This window comes from Palaemon carinicauda, chromosome 15, assembly GCF_036898095.1.
Source record: "Palaemon carinicauda isolate YSFRI2023 chromosome 15, ASM3689809v2, whole genome shotgun sequence".
NCBI classification, from domain to species: domain Eukaryota; kingdom Metazoa; phylum Arthropoda; class Malacostraca; order Decapoda; family Palaemonidae; genus Palaemon; species Palaemon carinicauda.
In genome coordinates, this window is record NC_090739.1 from 42,471,034 (window position 1) to 42,497,932 (window position 26,899).

The 26,899-nt window shown below is 40.2% G+C and overlaps 1 protein-coding gene across 2 annotated transcripts in view; it reads left to right on the forward strand.

Annotated features, from left to right (window-relative positions):
- Window positions 1-26,899, forward strand: part of LOC137654578 (inversin-like) — a 338,734-nt gene that overhangs the window by 162,916 nt on the left and 148,919 nt on the right. For both annotated transcript variants that reach the window (XM_068388325.1, XM_068388326.1), the window contains exons 7-8: window positions 6,772-7,112; window positions 17,062-17,185. In XM_068388325.1, coding sequence (XP_068244426.1) covers window positions 6,772-7,112; window positions 17,062-17,185 — 465 coding nt within the window. The remainder of the gene's footprint in view (window positions 1-6,771; window positions 7,113-17,061; window positions 17,186-26,899) is intronic.

Sequence of the window (26,899 nt, forward strand, 5' to 3'; positions counted from 1 at the left end):
CAAATTTGGAAATAATTTGTATTTTTCCTAACATACAAACCTGAAGCTATTTATACAAATTGGCCCGCCACCCTGTCCCCCTAGAATTCCTGCCAGAAAGCAAAAGTGGTTACTCAACCAACAGGTGTGAGTGAGCGGGGTAGCTAGTCTATCCCAGCCCCCTCCTGCTAACTAGCGGATGGGGTAATTATCCCTCACTAAAATTGTCTTGGCTGGTTTTCAGCGTTGCCGAAAGTAATACCCTAATAAATAGCTTCAAGTTTGCATGTTAGGAAAAATACAAATTATTTCCAAATTTGTTATTGTAAGGCTAACAAGTGAGAAAACAGTTTCCTCCCAGTCATGTTCAAAGTTATTACACAATTTTCGTAAGCAACTTTTTAACTTTTGATGGAAACATTCTACAATCCCTTGCGACTCTGGGTGATACGGAGTGGAAGTTACAAGTTTGTTACCTAGCTCTTTCATTTTGTCTTTGAAATATTTGGCCTCAAAATTACTGCCATTATTACTGTGTATAACCCAGGGCAGACCAAATGTAGAAATATAGCTCGACAAGCATTTAACTACAGTTTTTGCATTGCAGCTTCTTACTGGGATTGCTTCTGGATAACAGGTTTGTCTACCAATAATTGTTAATAGATATGTATTCCATCCCTTACTTAAGCTAATGTCCATTCTCAAAAGGTTCTCCCACCAATGAAATGTTACATAAGGGAGCCCTGGGAATTACTTGATTAGGTTTACCAGCAATTTGACATTCGTGAAAACTTGATACATATCTCGTCACGTCACTTTTCATCTTTGTCCAAAAGTACATCTTACTTATACGCTTGAATATTTTATTCCCCCCTAAATGTCCTTGATCATCATGTGCTAATTTAAAAATTAATTTGCGAAGCTTCCTAGGAATTACTAATTGTTCTATAACCTCTTCTTTGCTAAATAACTTGGGAACGAACATGACTACACAAAATTTTGTCTTTTGAACAAAAAGTTTCCTTACAAATATTATTGAGATCATCATCCAACTCACATTAAGAAATTTGAGTTGGTGCTTTAATCTCTCTCTGCAACTAAAAGACTAAAGAAAGAGATTGTAGCTATAAGGGAAATGATAGAATCTGGAGAAATACAATAGGTGCAATGGAGAGTAGGAAAGAAACAAATAGCTGATGTGCTTACCAAGGCAGGAGTATCTGAGGAAAACATCAGGGCATATGTGGAGAGTAGAGATATGGAGGAGATTGAGAGGGTAGGGTTGTAGAGAAGACGATTGTTGGAAGGAGATGAGAGGGGAGGAGAAGGAGATAGTATGATTAGTTCTTCATCGTCATCATCTTCTCTTACGCCTATTGACGCAAAGGGCTTTGGTTAGATTTTGCCAGTCGTCTCTATCTTGAGCGTTTAATTTAATACTTGTCCATTCATCGTTATCTACTTCATGATTCATAGGCCTCACCCATGTAGTCCTGGGTCTTCCAACTAATCTAGTGCCTTGTGGAGCCCAGTTGAAAGTTTGGTGAACTAATTTCTCTTAGGGAGTGCGAAGAGCATGCCCAAACCATCAACATCTACCCTCACCATGATCTCATCCACATATGGCACTCGAGTAATCTCAATTGTAGTTTCATTTCTAATCCTGTCCTGCCATTTAACTCCTAATATTCTTTTGAGGACTATGTTCTTAAATCTACAAAATCTGTTTGATATTGTTTCATTGTTATACCACGATTCATGAGGCCCTTGTTTTCAAACTCAAACAATTGGGAGTGGGTGGTTCGTTTCTTAACATCATTATTGAATTTTTAATTAATTGATTGCAAAGAGTTGTTGTTGATGGAAACCATAGTGAGTATAAGAATGTGATATTGTGTGTTCCTCAGGGTAATATTTTTGGCCGATTACTTTTCATACTATTTACAGATAACATGTGGTTTGGCCTAGAAAACAAGCTTGTTGCATATGCAGATGATACTACTTTCTTTGCATCAATTCCATCTCCTGAATTTAGATCTGGGGTTGCTGAATCCCTTAATAGAGATCTAGGTAAAGTTAGTGCATGGTGCAAATTATGGGATATGAAGTTAAATCCTAACAAAACTCAAAGTATGATTATAAGTACAGTAGGTCAAGAATAGTGGCCCCTCAACATCCGGATATCAGCATTGATAATGTTTCTCTAACTTTGTATGACTTTTAAAATTTTAGGTGTGATTCTCGGCAGCAAATTTACTTTTGAGGAACACATTAGGTCTGTCATCTTCAATTACACAAAAAATTGGCTTATTGAGAAAGTCTCTTTAAGATTTTCGGTGATCAATCTATTCTGAAGAAGTGTTTTAATATTTTCTTTCTACCTTGTTTTGAGTACTGCTCTCCTGTCTGGTCTTCAGTTGCTGATTCTCATCTTAATTTGTTGGACAGAAATTTATGGTTTATTAAATTTCTTATTCTTGATCTAGATATTAATCTCTAGCTCCTTTGTTCAATTAGTTCATTATGCTTTTTGTATAAGAATTTTTATAATTCTGACCATCCTTTACATTTTCCCGGACAGTTCTATCCTGTTCATAATACTAGGCATGCAGTTAATTCTAATAGTCGGGCCTTCTCCATCATGAGGCTCAATACTACACAGTGTTATTATTATTATTATTATTATTGCTATTATTATTATTGTTATTATTATTATTATTATTATTATTATTATTATTATTATTATTATTATTATTATTATTATTACTTGCTAAGCTACAACCCTAGTTGAAAAAGCAGGATGTTTTACGCCCATGGGCTCCAACATCGAAAATAGCCCATTGAGGAAAGGGAACAAGGAAATAAGAGAAGTAATTAACAATTAAAATAAAATATTTTAAGAACTATAACAACACTGAAATAAATTTTTCATATATAAACTATAAAAAGTGTAACAAAATAAGAGGAAGAGAAATAAGATAGAATAGTGTGCCCGAGTGTACCCTTAAGCAAAAGAACTCTACCTTGCAACAATGAAAGACCATGGTACAGAGACTATGGCGCTACCCAAGACTAAATTAATGATATTAAAATATTTTATTTAGACTGTTCATTACTACTTATATCAATTATTTCTTTATTTTTTTCCCCCACCGGGCTATTTTTCTCTGTTGGAGCACTTGGACTTATACCATCTTGCTTTTCTAACTAAGGTTGTAGCTCAGCTAATAATAATAATAATGATAATAATAATAATAATAATAATAATGATAATAATAATAATAATAATAATAGTAATAATAATAATATTGAAACCCTTTGGCTTATAGCATCTTGCTTTTCTAACTAAGGTTGTAGCTTAGCTAATAATAATAATAATAATAATAATAATAATAATATTAATAATAATAATACCGATCTCACTAAACTGATAGATAGCCTAGTTTTTATATGTAATTTCAAGCAATTTGATTTTCATATTTTACTTATCCTAGCCATTGACTGATTTGCTTTTTTTAATCTTTCATTAAACTCAAATTCTAAAGTTCCTGTATTAGAGGTCATAGTTCCTAAATATTTAAATGATTTTACCTCATAAATCCCCTCTCCTTCCAATGATATTTCATCTTCCCTTTGCATATTCCATTCTCATCATCTCTGTCTTTTTCTATTTTTCTTGAGCCCAACCTCATGTAATATTTCATGCTTTCTGGTAAGCTAACTTTGCAAGTCTTGTGGTGTTCTGCTAATAAGGACAACATCATCAGCATACTCTCAGTCAGCTAATTTCTTGTTACCAGTCCAGTCCAATCCTTCTTCTCCATCTCCAACTGTTCTATGCATTACAAAATTCATGAGGATGATAAACAACATAGGTGAGAACACATTCCCTTGGAGTACTCTGCTGTTCACTGGAAATTCGTTTGAATGGACTACATTAACATTAACATTGCACTTGCTATGCTTATGAACAGACTTAATTAGATTTATATATTTGAGAGGAACTCCATACTGACATAGGATTCTCCACAAAATTTGCCATTGCATACTATCAAAGGCTTTTTCATTATCCACAAATGTCATCAAATCTGGACTTTTTTATAGTCCACAAATACCATCAGAAGTGATTAGTTAGAAAATTTATTTGGTTTCTTGTAAGAGTATTTAGAATAGTACAGTACTGTATTCTAATTATAAGGTTAAGTGTAAAAGTAGAGTATTGTCAGAAAGTGGGGATATATAGATATGTAGAGAAAATGGGGAGAAAAACATTATAATAAGTAAATAGACTATAGGCTTAGTGATAATTAGTGAAGAAACGAGTTGTTTACTTCACTTGGTATTGTCGTTAGTGATGGGGATTGTCGGAGGGGTAGTCAGTTGATTGGATTCATGGTGTTTGAACTTTATTGGTGATTGGCTCACTCTCTTGTCTGTATTGTTTCAGCAGTGAAAGGCTATTGCTCAGCCTTGAGCCAAGTCTTCAGGCTGAAGGGCTTGGATCTTTTCTCCTCCTGGGAACTTTCGATGCTCATGAGGAGTTTTGAACAGTCCTGTCCTCTGAGTGAACTTTAACTGCTGTTGTGAAATGTCACTTGCATTCTCCAGTGAATCATTAAGACAAGCTTTACATAGAGATCTAATATTTAAGACAATTTTCCTCCTTGCTCTAGTATTAGTCAAGCATGTAAGCATGCTCCATGGCATCTCCCATGTTACAAGCCACACAAATGGTGTGAAAAAGGCTTTATTTTCCATAGATCCAGAGCTTGTGGCGAAGGAAATACAGAACACTGCAATTCAAGACCCTAGGTTTGAATCATTTTCCACCTCCTCCTCCAAGGAATTGCTTCTTTGTCCCATGAGGGTGCTATGTTGCCAACTGAATTGGAAACAGCCAGCTAGATCACTGTTACAGAACCTTTCCATCAGTATGGGTCAACCCAAGAAGACAATCTCTATGCATACCATTTCCCTTGTGGTTTGGGAAACTGTTAGGAGAGCTTTCTCCCTTTGCTTGGACATATAGAAGGGTCTGCCCATCATTACTATCATGAAGTTGCAGGATTTGTTTACATGATAAAATTTTTTAAGGAGAGCCATTCAGCGAGTCAAGTGTTGAAGGTCGGAGTCTGGAATCGACAAACAACCATCATCGCTTACCATCTGCGGGAGTATACCCACAAGTATTTGAATACATTTTCACTGGGACCTATGTTAGCTGCACAGCAGGATGTGTAGCAAACGTAGCCCCTACATGGGGCAAGAAACATCTCGTGTAAGATAGCAGTTACGACATAAGTGTATCTCAGAGGTAAGAATATATGACCCTTTTACCTCTTTTCTTTCCTGTGTCTTGGGTTGCAGAAGTTGTAGAATTATTCGTTGCTTTTCTGTATGAGTAAATATAGAAATATCTTCCCCATTCTTCTTATGAGAGGGAGGGTGAAATCAAGATGTACAAAACTAATACTGTATATTGACCATCTTCAGACAGATCTTTTTGGTCAAAGGTTCCTCATTGACCAACTGTTGCCAGAGTAACCTAGCGCATTACTTGAATTTCTTTCCAGTTGCTGGGAAGTGGACAGGAGCCAACACTTCTGTATCTCCCTAGGTCAAATTGTTTGGACACCCTGAGATTTTATACCAACCAGCTCGGTTATTGGGACTTCGTCCCTCCTTATGATGTCTCCTATTAAAGGATGATGGATTATATACTTGTGGTCGCAAATTACACATAAAGTAATGTGTATTTTTCATAACTATACAAACGTGAGTCTACGTTTTACTTCATGCCTCATTCACCCCTCAAGCCCTAGGTGAAGGTCAAATTGGTTACTCGGTGTTCTGGGGGGATGGCAACGAGGCTTCCATGCTACTGGCCAATAACTACTGATACCTTGCTGTGAATTTTAAGAGACAGGTTCCAACTTCATAAAATCATGCTCCTTTTAAAGGACTCAGGCTTGTATAGTATAGTTAGGAAAAGTAAAAATTACTGTACTTTAAAAATTAAAACAAATGGGTCATGAACTTGAGTTTTATGGAGTACATGGATTCATATGAGATCCTTAATGTTTGGTTAAAATTTCATGGTCATAGCACAAAGAAAAATGACTGGCTGGTTCTTTTAATAGGTTGTGATTATTTATACTCTACAAGTACAGTGTTACTCCGGAGATTGAACTTAATTCATTCTAAAAAGGATGTTTGAATACTGATTTATTCGAACACCAAATCAGTTTTCCCTGTAAGAATGAATGGAAATAGCATTAATTGATTCTCCACCCAAGGATGTTTGTAATATTGGCCATTTTTACACAAGGTTTACAATATCAGAATGCAGCACTGTACATAAAACCATACCAAAACAAGAAACATAGTTGTAATTAACAGAATAGATTTATCTATATCGGATAAATGAACTTTGAACTTCCTTACCTGCTGTAAAGGAAGTTGATGACTTAGGTGAAAGGCAGTGAGGGAGGGAAGTGGTAGTGTTGCTTGGAAGGGCTTCCCTCTCCATAAAATTATTGCTTAACTGCCCTTGGGGGCTCTTTCTTTTCTTTGCCTTGTTTTTGGTATTTACTGTGATTCACTTGAAAATTATGATTAACTGTTTCATTCCTGATATAGGGTAATATTTATGCAAAAATTAAGTGTTTTGTAGACAAAGAGACAAATCAATTTTATCTACTGAATTTTCCCTAAGCATTATAATTTATGAAAAATATACATTTTGCACCAGTTTTATTATAAATAAAGATTATTTGTTAAATTTATTTTCAGAGAACACCTTTGCATTGGGCGGCAGCTTATGGATCAGATGAAAATGTGAAGTTGTTGATAAAGCAAGGTGCAAATAATCTAATGCCAGATCAGGAAGGCAAAACTCCACTTCATTGGGCAGCTATGTGTAAAGCTCCCGGTGCCAAAGGATGTGTCAGAACCCTGATTTCGGCTGCCCCCTCCAGTGTTAATTGGCAGGATTTTGATGGTATTACAGCTTTGCATTTAGCCGTTGCATTAACAAGACTTGATGCTGTTGATATAATATTGTCTGTCCCTAAGTGTAATGTAGATTTGACAGACAACCAGTTCCGAACTGCACTTCACTGGGCTTGTAGTAGGTAAGAGCTAGCTTTTGATATATGGCTAATCTGTGTAGACATTGCTATTTCTGTGTTTCAGTCTACAGTGCATACTTTGAGTATTTGGTAAATGTTGTAATAATAATAATAATAATAATAATGATAGTAATAGTAATAGTTAATAATCAATATTAATAATAATGATAATAATAATAATATTAGTTACTAATTTATAATAATGGCGCTGTGGCAGAGTGGGTTAGGTCGTTGATGGACTGGTTAAGCAACATTGGGGCTGGTCAGTTGTTGGATGGGTGACCATTCTCCTTGCCATTGATCCCTTGGGAAAGGATCTTTACCATAATTTCCCCAGTCTGCTCAGCTGTAAATGAGTACCTATCCCTGATGAAGTAGGGTCCAGCTATGGGTTAAATAGTAAAACTCAGCAATGATGGAAAGAAATGAAGGATTAAACGACAACGGCGTAAATGGAACCTCTGGCAACAGAGGAGCTTCGTCCGGCAGCTAGGTATTCAACCCAATTGAAGGGGAAGACAGTCAAGTACTTGGAGGTTGTCATCCAGCAACTGACCACCACAATGAGAGACACCAACAGCCAGAGACTGGAGATACAGAAGCAAACCAGAGGAAGAAATGGACAAGAGAAGAAAATAAAGAAATATGGAGATGCTACATCAAAAGCAACCCGACCGAGAGAGGGTATCGAAGAAGGTTGGTCAACATCTAGAATGAGAGGAATAACACCCTCCAAACAGAGCAAAGGCTTGCAGATCAAGTAAGGAACATAAAGAAAAAGAATTGGCTCTCCCCAACAGAAAGAAAGGAACTGGAAAGGGAAATGACACACAACAGCGAATTACAAGAAGACAAACTGAGAGATGATGCCACAGAAGACAACAGGGATAATGAGATATCAAACAACAACACAAAAAGAAAGACCGACGAAGTAACAGAGGACGGAATGGGTACAAAAGATTAGACAATGGATGGAGCCAGATACAGAGAGAACAAAGATCCTGTCCATGAAAACCTACAACACCAAAAAATTAAAGGAGAAAACAAGTGAGGTCTATGAGATAATGAGAATAATACACACCACCAGTATCACAGAAACAAATAACTTGGCATAGGCAGGAGCAAGATTAGTAGCAGAACTGATGGGGATACAAACACCTACACCACCAACACAACCAACCCAACAGAAACCAAAATAGCAACCTCCTTGGAAAAAGCACCTTGAAAAGCAAATCATGGTGATGGGATCTGACTTGAGTAAACTGAAAGAGATGGCAGAAAAAAAGCTGAGAAGCAAGAAAACAAGGGAGGAACTCAACGAGAAATACAAAATACAAGAGAGGGGACTAAACAACATAATAGAAGATGTAAAACAGAGGCTTACACGGCCAAAGAACATAAGATCCAACGGTACATAACAGGAATAAGGGATACCAACAGAACAAACTATTCGGAACCAACCAGAAAAGACTATACAGCCAACTAAGAGGGGAAGACAACCACCAAGAAATCAATGAAGCCGAACCAAGTAAGAGACAAAGGGAAAACATATGGAACAATCCGATATCACACAACAAACATGCAACATGGCTCCAGGAAGTCAAGGAAGAAGAAACAGAGAGAGTAAAACAAAGATTCACAGAGATTACGACAGACACAGTTAGACACCAACTAAAGAAAATACCAAACTGGAAAGCCCCAGGTCCCGATGAAGTCCAGGGATATTGGCTCAAAACCTTCAAGGCCCTACACCCACGTATAGCAGAACAACTCTAGCATTGTATGTCAAATCACCATGCACCCAAATGGATGACCACAGGAAGAACATCCTTAGTACAAAAAGACAAGAGTAAGGGAAATATAACCAGTACCTACAGGCCTATCACCTGCCTAACAATAATATGGAAGATACTAATGTATCATCAACTACCTAGAGGCGACAAACACCATCCCCCACCAACAGAAAGGCTGCAGAAGGAAGTGTAGGAGCACAAAAGACCAGCTCCTGATTGATAAAAATGCTAATGAAGAACAGTAGGAGAAGGAAAACCAACCTAAGCATGGCATGGATTGACTATAAGAAAGCCTTCGACATGATACACATGATAGCATGCCTGAAAATATATGGGGCAGAGGAAAACACCATCTTAATTAAAAATACAATACGCAACTGGAATACAGTACTTACAAGCTCTGGAATAAAACTAGCAGAGGTTGATATCTGGAGAGGGATCTCTAAGGGCGATTCACCGTCCCCTCTACTCTTCATAGTAGCCCTGATTCCCATGACGAAAGTACTGCAGAAGATGGATGCTGTGTACCAACTCAAGAAAAGAGGCAACAGAATTAACCATTTGATGTTCATGGACGACATCAATCTGTATGGTAAGAGCATCAAGGAAATAGATACATTAGTCCAGACTGTAAGTATTGTATCCAGGGACATCAGGATGGAGTTTGGAATAGAAAATGTGCCTTAGTCAACATACAAAAGGGCAAAGTAACAAGGACTGAAGGGATAAAGCTACCAGATGGTAGCAACATCAAACACATAGTTGAGACAGGATACAAATACCTGGGAATAATGGAAGGAGGCGATGAAGGACACGATCAGGAAAGAATATATGCAGAGACTCGGTGATACTCAAGTCAAAACTCAACGCCGGAAATATGATAAAAGCCATAAACACATGGACAGTACCAGTTATCAGATACAGCACAGGAATAGTCGAATGGACGAAAGCAGAACTCCACAGCATAGACCAGAAAACTAGGAAACATATGGCAATACACAAAGCACTACACCCAAGAGCAAATACGGACAGACTATACATAACACGAAAGGAAGGAGGGAGAGGACTACTAAGTACGGAGGACTGTGTTAACATCGAGAATAAAGCACTGGGGCAATATCTGAAAATCGGTGAAGACGAGTGGCTCAAGAGTGCATGGGAAGAAAGACTGATAAAAGTAGACGAAGACTCAGAAATATACAGAGACAGGGGAATGACAAAAAGAACAGAGGACTGATACAACAAACTAATGCACGGACAATACATGAGACAGTCTAAAGCACTAGCCAGCGATGACACGTGGCAATGCCTACTGAGGGGAGAGCTCAAGAAGGAAACTGAAAGAATGATAACAGCGGCACAAGATCAGGTCCTAAGAACCAGATATGTTCAAAGAACGATAGACGGAAATAACATCTCTCCCACATGTAGGAAGTGCAACACGAAAAATGAAACCATAAACCACATAGCAAGCAAATGTCCGGCACTTACACAGAACCAGTACAAAAAGAGGTATGATTCATTGGCAAAAGCCCTCCACTGGAGCCTGTGCAAGAAACATCAGCTAACTTGCAGTAATAAGTGGTACGAGCACCAACCTGAGGGAGTGATAGAAAATGATCAGGCAAAGATCCTCTGGGACTATGGTATCAGGACAGATGGGGTGATACGTGCAAATAGACTAGACGTGACTGTGGCCGCGGGGGCATATAAAAATTAGAATAGCGCCAACGTTATCCCTGCGTGTCGTAAGAGGCGACTAAAAGGGACGGGACGAGGGGGCTGGGAACCCCCTCTCCTGTAAAAAATTCCTGCGAGACATCGACAAGGAGATGGAGCTGGGGGGAGAGTGACTGCTCCCCGCACTCTAGTTTTGGGGTGTTTAAATGTGTGTGGATGTAGTACGATAGAGAGTAAAAGATGTGAGATTGGAAGTATGTTTAGAAGTAGAAGGATGGATGTATTGGCCTTGTGTGAGACAAAGATGAAAGGAAAGGGTGAAGTGATGTTTGGTGAAATGTCTGGTAGAGTGTCTGGGATTGAAAGGGGAAGAGCGAGAGAGGGTGTGGCGTTATTGCTGAGTGAATGGATGACAGGTAAAGTAGTGGAATGGAAGGAGATATCATCTAGGTTAATGTGGGTAAGGGTTAGGTTGGGTAGGGAATGTTGGGCGTTTGTCAGTGCGTATGGGCCAGGTAGTGAGAAAAGTGAAGAAGAGCGGAATGAGTTCTGGAATGATTTAACTAGGTGTGTAGAAGGACTGGGTAGAAGGAATTATGTAGTTGTTATGGGTGACTTAAATGCTAGAGTGGGCGCTGGAGAGGTAGAAGGTGTCATTGGGAAGTATGGCGTACCAGGTGAAAATGAGAGTGGTGAGAGACTGGTAGACATGTGTGTTGAACAAGAGATGGTAATAAGTGCTAGCTTCTTTAAAAAGAAAGATAAAAATAAGTATACATGGGTAAGAGTGGCAAATGGAAGAGTAGTAGAAAGGGCATTAATGGATTATGTGTTGGTAACTAAAAGAATGTTTGGAAGATTGAAAGACGTGCACGTGTTTAGGGGTATGGCTAACGGTATGTCTGATCATTTTTTGGTGGAAGGAAAATTAGTTGTAGCAAAAGAGTGGGGGAATAGAGTAGGTGGATGTAAAAGGGAGGTAGTGAGGATTGAAGAGCTAATAAAACCGGGGGTAAAAAGTAAATATCAGGAAAGGTTGAAAATGGCATATGATGAGGTGAGAGTAAGAGAAACTGGTAATTTAGAGGAGGAGTGGAAGTTAGTAAAAGAAAATTTTGTTGGGATTGCAAGTGATGTATGTGGCAAGAAGGTTGTTGGAGGCAGCATGAGGAAGGGCAGTGAATGGTGGAATGAAGGAGTGAAGGTGAAAGTGGAAGAGAAAAAGAGGGCTTTTGAAGAATGGCTGCAGAGTAATAGTATAGAGAAGTATGAAAAATATAGAGAGAAAAAGGTGGAAGTAAAGCGCAAGGTACATGAGGCAAAGAGGGCAGCTGACCTGAGGTGGGGTCAGGGATTGGGTCAGTCATATGAAGAGAATAAGAAGAAGTTTTGGAAAGAAGTGAAGAGAGTAAGGAAGGCTGGCGCAAGAATTGAAGAGACAGTGAAAGATGAAAATGGAAGGTTGTTAAAAGGAGAGGAGGCAAGGAAAAGGTGGGCGGAATATTTTGAAAGTTTGCTGAATGTTGAGGATAATAGGGAGGCAGATATAATTGCTGTTCCAGGTGTTGAGGTGCCAGTGATGGGAGATGAGAATGAGAGAGAGATAACAATAGATGAAGTGAGGAGAGCACTAGATGAAACGAGAGTAGGAAAAGCATCTGGTATGGACGGTGTGAAAGCTGAGATGTTGAAGGAAGGGGGTGTGACTGTACTTGAATGGTTGGTGAGATTGTTTAATATGTGTTTTGTGTTGTCAATGGTACCAGTAGATTGGGTTTGTGCATGTATTGTACCACTATATAAGGGTAAGGGAGATGTGCATGAGTGTTGTAATTCAAGAGGTATTAGTTTGTTGAGTGTAGTTGGAAAAGTGTATGGTAGAGTATTGATTAATAGGATTAAGGATAAAACAGAGAATGCAATCTTGGAAGTACAGGGTGGTTTTAGAAGAGGTAGGGGTTGTATGAATCAGATTTTTACAGTTAGGCAGATATGCGAGAAATATTTAGCAAAAGGTAAGGAGGTGTATGTTGCGTTTATGGATCTGGAGAAAGCATATGATAGAGTTGATAGGGAAGCAATGTGGAATGTGATGAGGTTATATGGAGTTGGTGGAAGGTTGTTGCAAGCAGTGAAAAGTTTATACAAAGGTAGTAAAGCATGTGTTAGAATAGGAAATGAAGTGAGTGATTGGTTTCCGGTGAGAGTGGGGCTGAGACATGGATGTGTGATGTCGCCGTGGTTGTTTAACTTGTATGTTGATGGAGTGGTGAGAGAGGTGAATGCTCGAGTGCTTGGACGAGGATTAAAACTGGTAGGCGAGAATGACTATGAATGGGAGGTAAATCAGTTGTTGTTTGCGGATGATACTGTACTGGTAGCAGACACAGAAGAGAAGCTTGACCGACTAGTGACAGAATTTGGAAGGTTGTGTGAGAGAAGGAAGTTGAGAGTTAATGTGGGTAAGAGTAAGGTTATGAGATGTACGAGAAGGGAAGGTGGTGCAAGGTTGAATGTCATGTTGAATGGAGAGTTACTTGAGGAGGTGGATCAGTTTAAGTACTTGGGGTCTATTGTTGCAGCAAATGGTGGAGTGGAAGCAGATGTACGTCAGAGAGTGAATGAAGGTTGCAAAGTGTTGGGGGCAGTTAAGGGAGTAGTAAAAAATAGAGGGTTGGGCATGAATGTAAAGAGAGTTCTATATGAGAAAGTGATTGTACCAACTGTGATGTATGGATCGGAGTCGTGGGGAATGAAAGTGATGGAGAGACAGAAATTGAATGTGTTTGAGATGAAGTGTCTAAGGAGTATGGCTGGTGTATCTCGAGTAGATAGGGTTAGGAACGAAGTGGTGAGGGAGAGAACGGGTGTAAGAAATGAGTTAGCGGCTAGAGTGGATATGAATGTGTTGAGGTGGTTTGGCCATGTTGAGAGAATGGAAAATGGTTGTCTGCTAAAGAAGGTGATGAATGCAAGAGTTGATGGGAGAAGTACAAGAGGAAGGCCAAGGTTTGGGTGGATGGATGGTGTGAAGAAAGCTCTGGGTGATAGGAGGATAGATGTGAGAGAGGCAAGAGAGCGTGCTAGAAATAGGAATGAATGGCGAGCGATTGTGACGCAGTTCCAGTAGGCCCTGCTGCTTCCTCCGGTGTCTTAGATGACCGCGGAGGTAGCAGCAGTAGGGGAGTCAGCATTATGAAGCTTCATCTGTGGTGGAAATGTGGGAGGTTGGGCTGTGGCACCCTAGCAGTACCAGCTGAACTCGGTTGAGTCCCTGATTAGGCTGAAGGAACATAGAGAGTAGAGGTCCCCTTTTTGTTTTGTTTCATTGTTGGTGTCGGCTACCCCCCAAAATTGGGGGAAGTGCCTTGGTATATGGATGGATGGGTGACGTTGATTGACAAAATTAAGAAGAAAGTATCACTTATTGGTGTTGCAGTACCATGGGACTCCAGAGTTGAAGAGAAAGAGAGGGAAAAATGGATAAGTATCAAGACCTAAAAATGGAAATAAGAAGGATATGGGATATGCCAGTGGAAATTGTACCCATAATCATAGGAGCACTAGGCACGGTCCCAAGATCCCTGAAAAGGAATCTAGAAATACTAGAGGCTGAAGTAGCTCCAGGACTCATGCAGAAGCGTGTGATCCTAGAAACAGTGCACATAATAAGAAAAGTGATGGACTCCTAAGGGGACAGGATGCAACCCTGAACCCTACACTATAAATACCACCCAGTTGAAAAGACTGATAGAGGAAAGAAAAGAAAAAAAATAATAATATTGATAATAATATTAATAATAATAGAAACTACGGAAATCAAAGTATTCTACATTTTGGCCAATACACATTGGCCTTCTCAGTGTAAAGTGAGAGAAAAAGTTGACAGAGGCAATTTATATATGAATGGAAAATTTTATTTTACACTGGTCCAAAAAGGGTGTAGTTGGTTCGGGAAAGATTATCCAGATATTATTTCTTCCGGGTCTGTTTTTTTTTTTTTCAGAAAATTTACTGGATTGAAGGTTGACCTCTTAACATAGGTTAGTTATCTGGCAGTCAGTCTTACAGTGCTAGAAGACTTAAATAATTTTGTCCCAATTTTTTCTTACCCTTGAATGTTTTGGTGCTTTTGAGTGTAAGATTTATGCTGGTGGTTTGGAGTCTAAAGGTTTAAAGATCACCCATAAGTGGCAGAGGCATGGATGGGCGAGGACAATGTCCTAGAGACTAATCATATATGCATGAGATCAACACAGCCCCCCATCCCCATCTCCTCCCTAGCTAGGACCAGGAAGGCCCAGGCTGTAATTGCTGATGATTCAGCAGGTAGACTTGTAGGCCCCACCAAACTTTCCATTCCTTGCTCACAAGGATGGTGAAGTTTGTAACACTACTGCAATAGAAACTATCGGGCTTAAGCTTGGCTGGAGCTCCTGACACAGAATCCAAAACATGTACGTTTCAAATTTCAATAGTAAGTTCATGCCTTCACTCGTTAGTACAAGTTGAGAGCTATAATAATTGAATTAAATCTTAACAAGACCTCAGTGACATTTTTGAACTCTTATAGGTTTCTTCTGAAGGATTAATCCTTCAGTGAAGGGCAATTATAAAAATTGAATTAAATCTTAACAAGACCTCAGTGACATTTTTTGAACTCTTATAGGTTTCTTCTCAAGGATTAATCCTTCAGTGAAAGGCAACTATAATAATAGAATTAAATCTAAATACTGTAAGACCTCAGTGACATTTTTGAACTCATATAGTTTCTTCTGAAGGATTAATCCTTCAGTGAAAGGCAAAAGTCAAAACAAGGAAAGGTTAAAGTTAGAGAGTTGAGTGGCAAGACCAAAGGGAATGAATGATTAGTAAAAGTAATGTTGTTGGAAGACCAAAGAGACACTGTAGAGTACCATTAGAACTACCTACAGTGTGTTACACATTATACACTGTAGTATATATAAGGCTATAAGTTTAGAAGCCAAATGCTTGAATGGTAAATATGTTAATTTTGAATATGGTATTTAAACTAACCGTTTTCTTCAAATTTAATGACTTTTGAATATCAAGATTCTCTTGAATTGAGGAAGGGATTAGGAAGCTGGTAATTTGAGAGTAGTAAGAAAATCAGTAGATATATCATGAATGCAGTCAAAAGAGATTGTTGGGCTACTGGTATAATAAAACCATTACATTATACAGCAACAATTTTATTATTTATGATTAAGACATATGATACTTTGTACAACAGAAACTTGGATTACTTTAAAGAGAAATTGTGGATTTTAATTAAGTGTAATCCCAGAATACTGACATTTAAGATAATATATACAGCAGAAACTTGTTTCACTGTACAGAGAAAAGGAGAAATTTTAATCAAGTGTATTTCCAAAATGCTGACATTTATAACTGGAATTGGTGGGAAAGATCTTATTAAAAACTAAGAGACTGCTGTTAGATATGGGGTCTTCAGGGCAGAAAATAAATCTCATTCTAAAATATTCATATGGTTTGGGCATGCAAAGCAATAGTAGTTATGGAAGTATTAAGACAAAGACTTAGGATGAAGGTACAGTACAGATAAAGACCTGGACTAGCTGGGAATTTTTGGAGAAAAGGCTAATGCAGAACTTATTAGTTTTAGCCATAGCAAGTATTGTACTGTACATACATACATACATACATATACCAGGGCATTTCCCCCAATTTTGGGGGTAGTGCCTTGGTATATGTATGTATGTATGTACAATACTTGCTATGGCTAAAACTAATAAGTTCTGTATTAGCCTTTTCTCCCAGAATTCCCAGTATGTGATATAAAAAAATGCTATTGATCTGTGGTGATGACAATAATGATTATTATTTCCATATCATGACACATTTGAAGATGGTGGAAGGTACTGCATATCAAAATAATTTGAGATAACGGTCTCCATTATAGATCAGAACTGATTCCTTATTGCTTATCATATTGATAGTTATTATGTTCTTTGTTTGGGTTATATTGATTTTCATTTATTTTTCCATTTTACTTGTCCATATTTTTAATTTTTTAACATCTTTCTTTAATTCTGTTGTGGACCACTTGTATATCCTTTAAAGCATTTTCAGTTTGTTCTCCTTAATTCTACTGTAAATATCAAATAATTTACATACGTCTCTCTCTTTCTAAACCATTATAGTGAATTGTTTTTAACCTTTATTCTTAGCAAAAATCCTTGATTTACAATTACCATACCATTTTCAGTGCCTTCAACCAAGTATTTGATCACACTATTCATAGTCTTATATTAATTTGATAAGTACAGTAGTATATCATGTAATACCTGTTAATAATTATCAAAGAATTTTCATTAGTTTTACCCGAGCATTACAATAAATCCCCAAATTCACATTTTTTACATTTAGAATAATGGTTAACAATGTAAGTACTATGCAGCATGTATGATTTTAAGGGGTAACTATAAATTTTTCAGAGGTATAACCACCATTGTTGGACGCCTATTAGACTGTGGTGCACATATTGGAGCTGTTGATCTGTATGGTGCTACTCCATTGCATTATGCTGCGCAGCTGAACCATGCTGATACTGTTGAACTGGTGAGATGCAAATTTATTTATTATTTTAATGAAACTTCCTTGAAGTTGAATGCTATTTCTTCTTCGTAAAGAAAAGCTGTCACGATAAGAAATAAAAAAAACTTTAGAAAGATGTTTGTACTATGCTTTGTTCCTGCTTGAAAGATGATTTGGTATGTAGCACTATAGTAAATAATGAAGTGGAGTACCAATGTCAATAAGCATCTTTCCCCCAGCTGTCCCTATTTTAGCTTTTAATTCTTCTTCGTAATATCCTCGGGAAAGAATTGTCTGTAAGCTAGGTTCTTTTTTTATTCGTTTTTATATAAGAAATATATAAATTTAATATTTAGGTGAATAGGAAGTGTGGCTTTTCTAACTATATGTGCAGGTTGTAAATTGAATAAGTTATTATGGGCAAAATAAGATGCTCATTCAATATGCTTAGTTGCCAAGGATATTTTTGTTCTCTACGCCTTTGGTACAATGAGTATAATACGTTTTCAGGGGCACTTTACGCTGCCTTATAGCGTGGGTCATGTTAGTGGAATATCCATATATAATGTAGAACTATTTGACCTAGATGACTTAGAAAGGGAATGGTTCTTATGCTTATACTAACCTTTCGTCCTTTAAGATAGGAATATGTTTTCAGTAATGCTGAAATGGCCCTTGGATCATTAGGAATCTAGGTGGCAGTTTTTTGACTTGAGACCAAGAGATTTGACATTCCCTGGTGCTATTCCCATCAACCATGGATCTTTTGGTTACTCCCCCCAACGCAGCCGATAAATGTGTGTGTATGTACATTATTCTAAATATCTAATTAATCTTTTATTTCAACTGGACCGTGATGCTTATGGAGGAGTACACCCAAATGGTGTTTGTTCCGTAACTGAATACAAACCACGCTATTTACATGGGGTAATTACTTCAGCTTAGCTGAATGACGAGCCATAAAGTTTTAACGAGGGTTTCCTACCCCACCGCTAGTTAGCGGGGGGGTAGGGAGGGGTAGCTAGCTACCCCTCCCCCCTCACACACACCGGTGATTAGCTGACTTTACTTTTGGCTCAGAGAGACGACAGACCTGTCAGCGCTCTCCTCTCTGTTGACTGCCATAATTTTGTTTGCTTTTTCTTTTCAGTGTGTGTGAAAAGTTGGCCTCTATTACTCCTTATGCGTATGTGCCCTGGACTTCCCGGCCGCCCTTGTGGGACGAAAGGATAGCAAGGCTGAGGAAGGTTGCGAAACCTTTCCTCAATCGAGAAGAACTCCCAGCCCAATCGTGGCTTCGTCTCCTCTGCCACCTCTCCTCTCTGACCTGTCTCGTTCCCAACAGTCGCCTCAGAATGAGATCCCTTCAGTGGCGACTCAAGTCTCGGTGGAGTCAAGGACTCGATTCCCCGGACATCCTGATCCCCTTGGAATCTGCGGAACGAGCAGATCTCGAGTGGTGGGTGGCAGACGAGAACCTACGAAAGGGAGTGGATCTTCTCGTCCGTTCCCCGGATTTGATGCTGTTTTCGGACGCATCAAACAAAGGGTGGGGGGCCCACGTTCTGAACCACAGGACCTCAGGCCTGTGGTCAGAATCAGAAAAGTACCTTCACATAAACCTGCTAGAGATGAAGGCCGTTTTCCTGGCTCTTCAGAAGTTCCACCAAGTCCTGGCGGGCCACTCGGTGGTGGTGATGAGCGACAACACCACGGTCGTGGCTTACATCAACAAGCAGGGAGGTACCTTTTCGGAACAGCTATCCCATCTTGCAGTAGACATCCTGAGATGGTCCGAAGTCCACTCGATATCACTTGCGGCTCGCTTCATTCCAGGCAAGAGGAATGTGCTCGCCGACAGTCTGAGCAGAGCGACGCAGATAGTGAGTACCGAGTGGTCTTTGGATCCTCAGATAGCCAACAAAGTCCTGACTTTGTGGGGTTCCCCGACAGTGTACCTGTTTGCTACGGCGTTGAACACCAAGCTTCCGCTGTACTGCTCCCCAGTCCCGGACCCCAAGGCCCTCTGGCAAGATGCCTTCCAACAACGGTGGGACAACGTCGACGTGTACGCCTTTCCCCCGTTCTGTCTGATGAGGAGGGTCCTCAACAAGACCAGAACATCGGTCAATCTCTCGATGACCTTGATAGCTCCGCTATGGCATCACGCAGAGTGGTTTCCGGACCTTCTGCGGCTCCTCACGGAGATCCCGAGGCAGCTCCCTCCACGTCACGAGCTACTCAAACAACCACACTCCAACATCTTCCACAAAGCCGTAGCTTCGCTTCGGCTTCACGCCTGGAGACTATCCAGCATCTCACAGAGAGAGGATTTTCGCAACAGGTTGCGGAAAGGATGTCTGGCCACCTGCGCAGGTCATCCGCAGGAGTCTACCAGGCGAAGTGGCGAGTTTTCTGTGGTTGGTGTCGTGGTGGAAGGGGTATCTCTCCCCTCGATGCCACTTTACCAGCAATAGCGGAGTTTCTTGTGTATCTGCGGGAAGAAATGCGCCTTTCGGTCTCGGCAGTGAAAGGCTATCGCTCAGCCTCAAGTCTTGTCTTCAGGCTCAAAAGAATGGACATTTCCTCCTCGCTGGAACTCTCTCTTCTCATACGGAGTTACGAACTTACCTGCCCTCCGTCGGAAGTGAGACCTCCTCCTTGGAACGTGGTTCGAGTCCTCAGGTCTCTTAAGAGGCCTCCCTATGAACCATTACGCCAGGCTTCTGATCGCCACCTTACCTGGAAGACGGTGTTCCTGCTAGCTTTGGCCTCGGCCAAGCGAGTCAGCGAGCTTCATGGTCTCTCCTACGACGTCGCCCATTCAAGGGGATGGGGGGAGGTAACGTTCAGCTTCGTCCCTGAGTTTGTTGCTAAGACTCAAAACCCGGGAGTGCCGGACCCTAGGTTCGACTCCTTCCAGGTTTCGAGTCTTCGTTCTGTAACAGATGACCCAGACCATCTCCTACTGTGCCCAGTCAGGAGTCTGAGGTTGTATCTTAAAAGAACAGCTGCAGTCCGCCCCCAGGTGCGAGGTTTGTTTGTTAGCACCGGGGAAATGAAGAGGAGGGTCACCAGGAATACCATTTCGGCCTGGATCCGCAAGGTAATCCATCTGGCCTTGAATTCTGACCCTCCTCCATCACGGCGCCCTAGGGCGCATGATGTCAGGGGCGTAGCTACGTCCCTGGCCTTCAAGAAGAACTTTTCGGTGACGCAGGTCCTGCAAGCTGGGGTGTGGAAGCGTCAGACCACCTTCACGGCCCTCTACCTGCAAGACGTGACACACAGGAGGCTCGATACGTTCTCTATCGGCCCTGTGGTGGCTGCACAACAGCTGGTCTAACCTCAGGCTCCTAATTGGACAAGTAGTAGAAGGTTGAGGGCATCGTTACCTGGTTTTAGTCTGTGTGAATGAAAAGACCTGTCTGGCCCTTTTCTTTTCTCCATCCTCTTCTCCCTTGGAGAAAAACAGCATCCTGGGTCCTTTGCACAGCTGACCTTGAACCTCTGCAGGTAAGCCATGCTTCCTTGTGTTCCTAGTATTAAGTTGTAATACTGTCATGTCCCCATACCCTGACGAGGTGGTATTGGGTAAGTCCTAGCCTAGATTTCCATCTAAAGAACTCCAGGTCAACTTCCTAGGACGTGTCACTGCTCACCTTCACACACAACTTACGTAGGCCGCAGCAGTCTCTCAGCTGCCTGCGAGGCGCAGGGGCCCCAACCCTTGAGTTGCTCTATGAACTCGGGTTCGGGGCTCCCGGGCAAGCCAAAGCCAGTATGGTAGGGGACTTACCTCCCTTCCTAAGGGTTAAGTCACCCCATGTAAATAGCGTGGTTTGTATTCAGTTACGGAACAAATGACAAATTCGTAGATAATTTGTATTTTTCCTAACGATACAAACCTTAGCTATTTACAGTTATGTGCCCGCCAGCCCTGTCCCCCAATATAAGTCCTACCGCTAAGTAAAGTGAGCTAATCACCGGTGTGTGTGAGGGGGGAGGGGTAGCTAGCTACCCCTCCCTACCCCCCGCTAACTAGCGGTGGGGTAGGAAACCCTCGTTAAAACTTTATGGCTCGTCATTCAGCTAAGCCGAAGTAATTACCCCATGTAAATAGCTAAGGTTTGTATCATTAGGAAAAATACAAATTATCTACGAATTTGTAATGTTTTCTTTGGTTTTTTTTTTTTATAAAAACAGCTGATTTCTTAGCTCCTAAGTTGTCTGTTTTTTTTTTTTTTGCAAGTTAGCAAGAGGAGGATCTTTTTGCACTTTTTGGAGAATTGGTAATGTTACTCAGTTGAATAAATGTGTTTGTGGTAGCTCTAGCCATGCTAATTACCACCCAATTTCCATAACTTTCATATTAGTATCTAAAGCTTTTGAATATCTGGCAAAACGTCTAAATAGGTATGCTGATGATAATCATCTTTTCCCTAATTTGCAATTGGGCTTTTGCAGACCTTGGAGCATGTGATGCCTAGTTTACAATTTCAATTGCTGTACAGAAATCCCTTGATTGTGGTTAGGAAGATCGTATGATTGTCCTTGATTTTAGTGCTGCCTACGGAAGTGTTAATCCTTAGGCTCTTGTTTTCAAAGTTACACATATAGAAGTAGATGGGTCTTTTCATAACAAAATTATCTAATTTTTAAGTAATGGATTGCAAAAAGTAGTTGTTGATGGGTACCCTTGTGACTATAGGTATGTAATTTCTGGTGTTCTTCAGGGTAGTGTTCTTTGCCCATTACTTTCCATACTATATATATGCATGATATGTGGTGTGGACTAGAAAACAAGCTTGTTGCAAATGCAGAGGATGCTATTCTCTTTGAATCAATTCAGTCTTCAGAATGCAGACCTATAGCAGCAGAATCCTTTAATAGAGATCTAGCTAAGATTATTGCATGGTACAAATGATGGGGCATGAGGTTGAACATCTAACAAAACTCAAATTAGGATTGTAAGCAGGTTGAAGACAGTGGCTCTTCAATATCCAGATCTCTGCATTAGTAATGTTTCTTTAACTCTATGCAACTTTAAAATCTTTGGTCTGATTTTTATTGCAAATTTACTTATGAGAAACACATTATCTGTTTCTTCTTCAGTTGCACAAGTGCAAAAAGATCTTCTTCTTGATAACTTGCAAAAAGTAATAGACAACTTAGGAGCTAAGAAATCAGCGGTCTTCATAAAAAAAATTAAGGAAACACACCATTTGGGTGTACTCCTCCATTAGCATCAAGGTCCTGTTTAAATAAGTGATTAATTAGATATTGGGAATAATGTACATACACACACACATTTATTGGCTGGGTTTGGGGGGAGTAACCAAAGGGTTCAGGGCTGGTGGGAATAGCACCAAGGAATGTCAAATCTCTTGGTCTTGAGTCGAAAAACTGCCACCTAGATTCCTAATGATTCAATGGCCGTTTCAGCATTACTGAGGACAAATTCCTATCTTAAAGGATGAAAGGTTAGTATAAGCATAGAAACCATTCCTTTTCTAAGTCATCTAGGTCAAATAGTTCTGTATTATATATGGATACTCCACTAACATGACCCACGCTATAAGGCAGTGTAAAGTGCCTCTGAAAACGTATTATACTCGTACCGAAGGCGTAGAGAACAAAAAATTCCTCGGCAACTAAGTATATTGAATGAGGATCTTATTTTCCCATAATATATATATATATATATATATACAGAGAGAGAGAGAGAGAGAGAGAGAGAGAGAGAGAGAGAGAGAGAGAGAGAGAGAGAGAGAGAGAGAGAGAGAGAGAGAGAGAGAGAGAGAGTGAGTGTGAGTGTGTGTGTGTGTGTGTGTGTGCGCCTCTCACTGAGAATTGGGAGGGATTTTCTATGTCAAAATCGGTTCTTTGGGCTCAAGCCACGTCGTCCTGATGGAAGTGTACCAGAGAATTATTATTCTCAGTTGTGACAAGGAGAGTTTTATCCCTTTACCCCTCATAGACATAATCATACTTTCCTTAGCATTGGTAACTATGGTACCAAGCTATGAGCACAAGCAATTTGTTTGTAAAATAAGTAGGAGCAAAGGAATTCAATAGCACAGTCCCACTCACTATGAATAATATCTTTGTCTCTAGTAGACGAGCAGACCGAATTCTATAAAAGGAGGTTTAAAAATTTGAGGTACATTGCTTTTATTTTGAACTGTAGGTCCAATGAAAGGGAACACACAAACAAAAAACAGTAATCTTTTATTATTCCCAAAGATTCATAAATGTGACTTTAATCAACGCAACATTATATACTGTAAATGTGTACAGAAAACCAAAATTTTCAGACCCCCAAATTATGTAACAGAGTAGTAGAATAGCAGCACTCATAACATAAAAGGAAAATATCACCTTTTGACTCTTTAAAATATTAAATAATACATTGAAAAGAACATTAATTCCATTGCACAATGCAGACTGAGAAGTCCCAACTATACAGTTCATAGGAGTCCATGCACAACACTTAAGAAGATGGTTTAATCACACAACCAGCGGCCACCACAAAGTGTTTAATCTCTTCCAACTGATTTGAGTAATCATTGAAGAACACTTGAAGATTTCCATTCTGTGTAAGCCTGTAAGCCTGCAAAGGACATAAGATGGAAAAAATTTAAGGAAAAGGCAACTTTCCTAGGGTCAGAACCCGATAGTATAATATCAGGGTCAGTCCTTCTGATGAAATAAATGAGTTTGGACCTTAGTTGTTTCGGAGAAAGATTAGATCCTGTCGTCTCCCCTTTAAAAAGTTGACCACCTCTAAAGGCCTGGCTCTTTAACAGGTAGGACTGGAGGCATTCCATGGGGCACAGAGAAGGATCCTCCTGTAGCAGAACAATCTTCCAGGGCCCCCAGCGTTTCGTGGGAAGTTTGTTTTCGCCAAGGATGCAGGATCTTGGTAAAGATTTACTTCCCATTCCGAGAATTCAACGTGGCCATCATCCCTTGAAAGGGCCACAATCTCACTGACTAGCATCAGAAGCCATAGCAAACAAAAAGAGTAAGATCCCTCAGAGAGGTAGTGGCGATATCTATCGAAGAGACGAAGAGCAAAACCTTATCCAACGACCATAAAATAGCCTTGGGAGGAGCATTAGGTTTCAGTTTAGCACAAGCCTTCAGGATTGTATTGAACAGCTCGCTATTGAGTTCAATATCAAAAGCATAAGCAGTGGGTCTAGTTAGTGCCAACTTATATGAGGCAATAGTTGTAGAGGCCAGACCTTGATCATGCAATGAAATAACGAAAGAAATACAGTCCATAGTAATAGAAGAGGGTTGATGACTTTTCATGAATTCAACCTATTTTTTCCAGGAAGACAAATATTGTCGTTTTGTGGTATTGGACTTGTACTCTTCTATGAAGTCAATTATTTCCTTTGCAACTCTGAACTTTCTTTGAGCCGCCAAGACGAGAAAATCATGAGCGGAAGGGTTTTCGTTATCTAAGAAGAAACAAAGACAGTCTTCTGTTGAACATCCCGGGACAGCACTGGAGATGGTAGAGGGACCTGGAGAGCTTTGAGTTCCAGAACAAGAGGATACCAATTGCTCTTGTGTCACTTGGGAGCCGCTAGAGCTGCTCTTCCCTTTAAAGTCTGCAGTTTGTTCAGGACTTTCATTAGGAGGTTGAATGGTGGAAATAGGTAGATGTGAGACCACTGGTTCCAATCCAGAGACATCGCATCTGTTCATATTGCTTCCGGATCTAAGTTTGGTGCTACATACCGGGAAAGCTTTTTATTGAAGCTCGTCGCCAAGAGATCTATGTGCGGTTCTGGGACTTGCTTTAGAATGAAACAGAAGGATTTTGCATCCAGAGACCATTCTGTTTCCAGAGGCTTGGATCTTGACAGAGCGTCTGCTGTCACATTGCGAACCCCTTCTAGGTGAATTGCTGAGAGATGCTAATTCCTCCGCTTTGCTAAAGTAAGGATGGCTAGAATCACAGGGTTGATCTGAGGAGACCTGGAGCCTTGTCTGTTGCCACAGTGGATTACCGTCCTGCTGTCAATAACTAATCTTGTTTGTGATTTCGTCTTTGGGTTGTCTCTTTAGAGTCAAAAACACTGCCATAGCTTCCAGAATGTTGATATGAAATTTCTGGAAAGTGACTGACCACTGACTCTGTACTTTCTTGGAAGGGGAATGTCCCCCCACCAACCTTGTTCCGAGGTGTCCGTGTGAATTGTCACAGAAGGAGGAGGATACTGCAGAGGGACATGTGTCGATAAACTCTTGGCAGTGGACCACAACTTGAGCGGCTTTCATAGTGAGACTGGGATTTTGTGGCAAAGATCTCTCCCAGCCTTTGATGCCTTTCTTCTCCAGACTCTGTTGGCATCTTTGAGTCTTGCTTTTAAGATTGGGTCCGGCATGACCGCAAACTGCAGTAAACCTAATACTTTTTCCTGTTGTCACCCAGTAAGTGCTCTTGAGCGAAGTAGGTACCCGATAGGTTGTGCAATTTCCTTTCTCTTGTCTTGCAGTAGAGAGAGGGTGTATGACTAGATTCCAGTGAAGCCGTAGCCACTATAATTCTTAAACTGGAGACAGCCTGAATTTTTCGAAGTTGATCTGAAAGCCCAGAGACTAGGAATTTCATAACTTCTTGAGCTGTCCGAAGACACTCTGGCTTCGTTGCAGCCCAGACCAGCCAGTCGTCCAGGCATACCATCACCTGTAGGCCTCTGTTCCATAATTGTTGGACGATGGCCTTTACTAGCTTCGGGAAAATCCTGGGAGCTATATTGAGCCCGAATGGCTTAGTTCTGAATACATAGGCCTTTCTTGCTAGTCTGAAACCAAGGTAGGGGAAGCGCTGACCTATCGGAAGATGGCAATAGACGTCTGTAAGATCTATGGAGACGGTGTATGCCCCCTGGGGTAGTAGAGTCCGTATTTACGAGATAGTCAGTATCTGGAACTTGTTGTTCAGAATGAATTTGTTTAGTGAGGACAAGTCCAGAATAGTTTGAAGAGTGTTTAAATCTTTCTTGAGCACACATCTTTCTTGGGCACACAGAATAGCCGCCCTTGAAAGTTCATGGCAATTTATGATCAGTTATTGTAATTAACAAATTGTATTTTTAGAACTCAAAATGTATTTTTTATGAACCTATTAGTCATAGTGTCCTCCTATCTTCCACACTAATATTCCTGCTTTATAGGTTAGCATGTGTTATTTGTTATACTGTACGTATGTCTGATAATTCTTGGGAATATTTTTTCCACTAGTGTATGCCTATATGGGATTGATGATTCCACTGAAATTTTTTTTAACCTAAGAGGTATAGCTTGGTTATCTTTACCTACAGTAGACTAGCCTATCTGGTAACGTCCCTGACTAGTGATCGCTAGACTGGGGTTCGAGTCCCGCTCAAAACTTGTTAGTTCCTTTGGTCGCTGCAACCTCACCATCTATGTAAGCTAAGGATGGGGGTTGTAGGAGAGCCTATAGGTCTACCTGCTGAGTCATCAGCAGCCATTGCCTGGCCTTCCCTGGTCTTAGCTTGGGTGGGGAGGAGACGTGAGTGCTGATCATATGTATAGATGGTCAGTCTTTAGGGCATTATCCTATTTGCTAGGGTGATGTCACTGTCCCTTGCCTTTGCCATTTATGATCGGCCTTTAAACTTTTAAAAAACTTAGTATCTATGAAATGTAAAATCTTAAAAATTAACAATTCTTTCCCTAAATATATTACAGCAT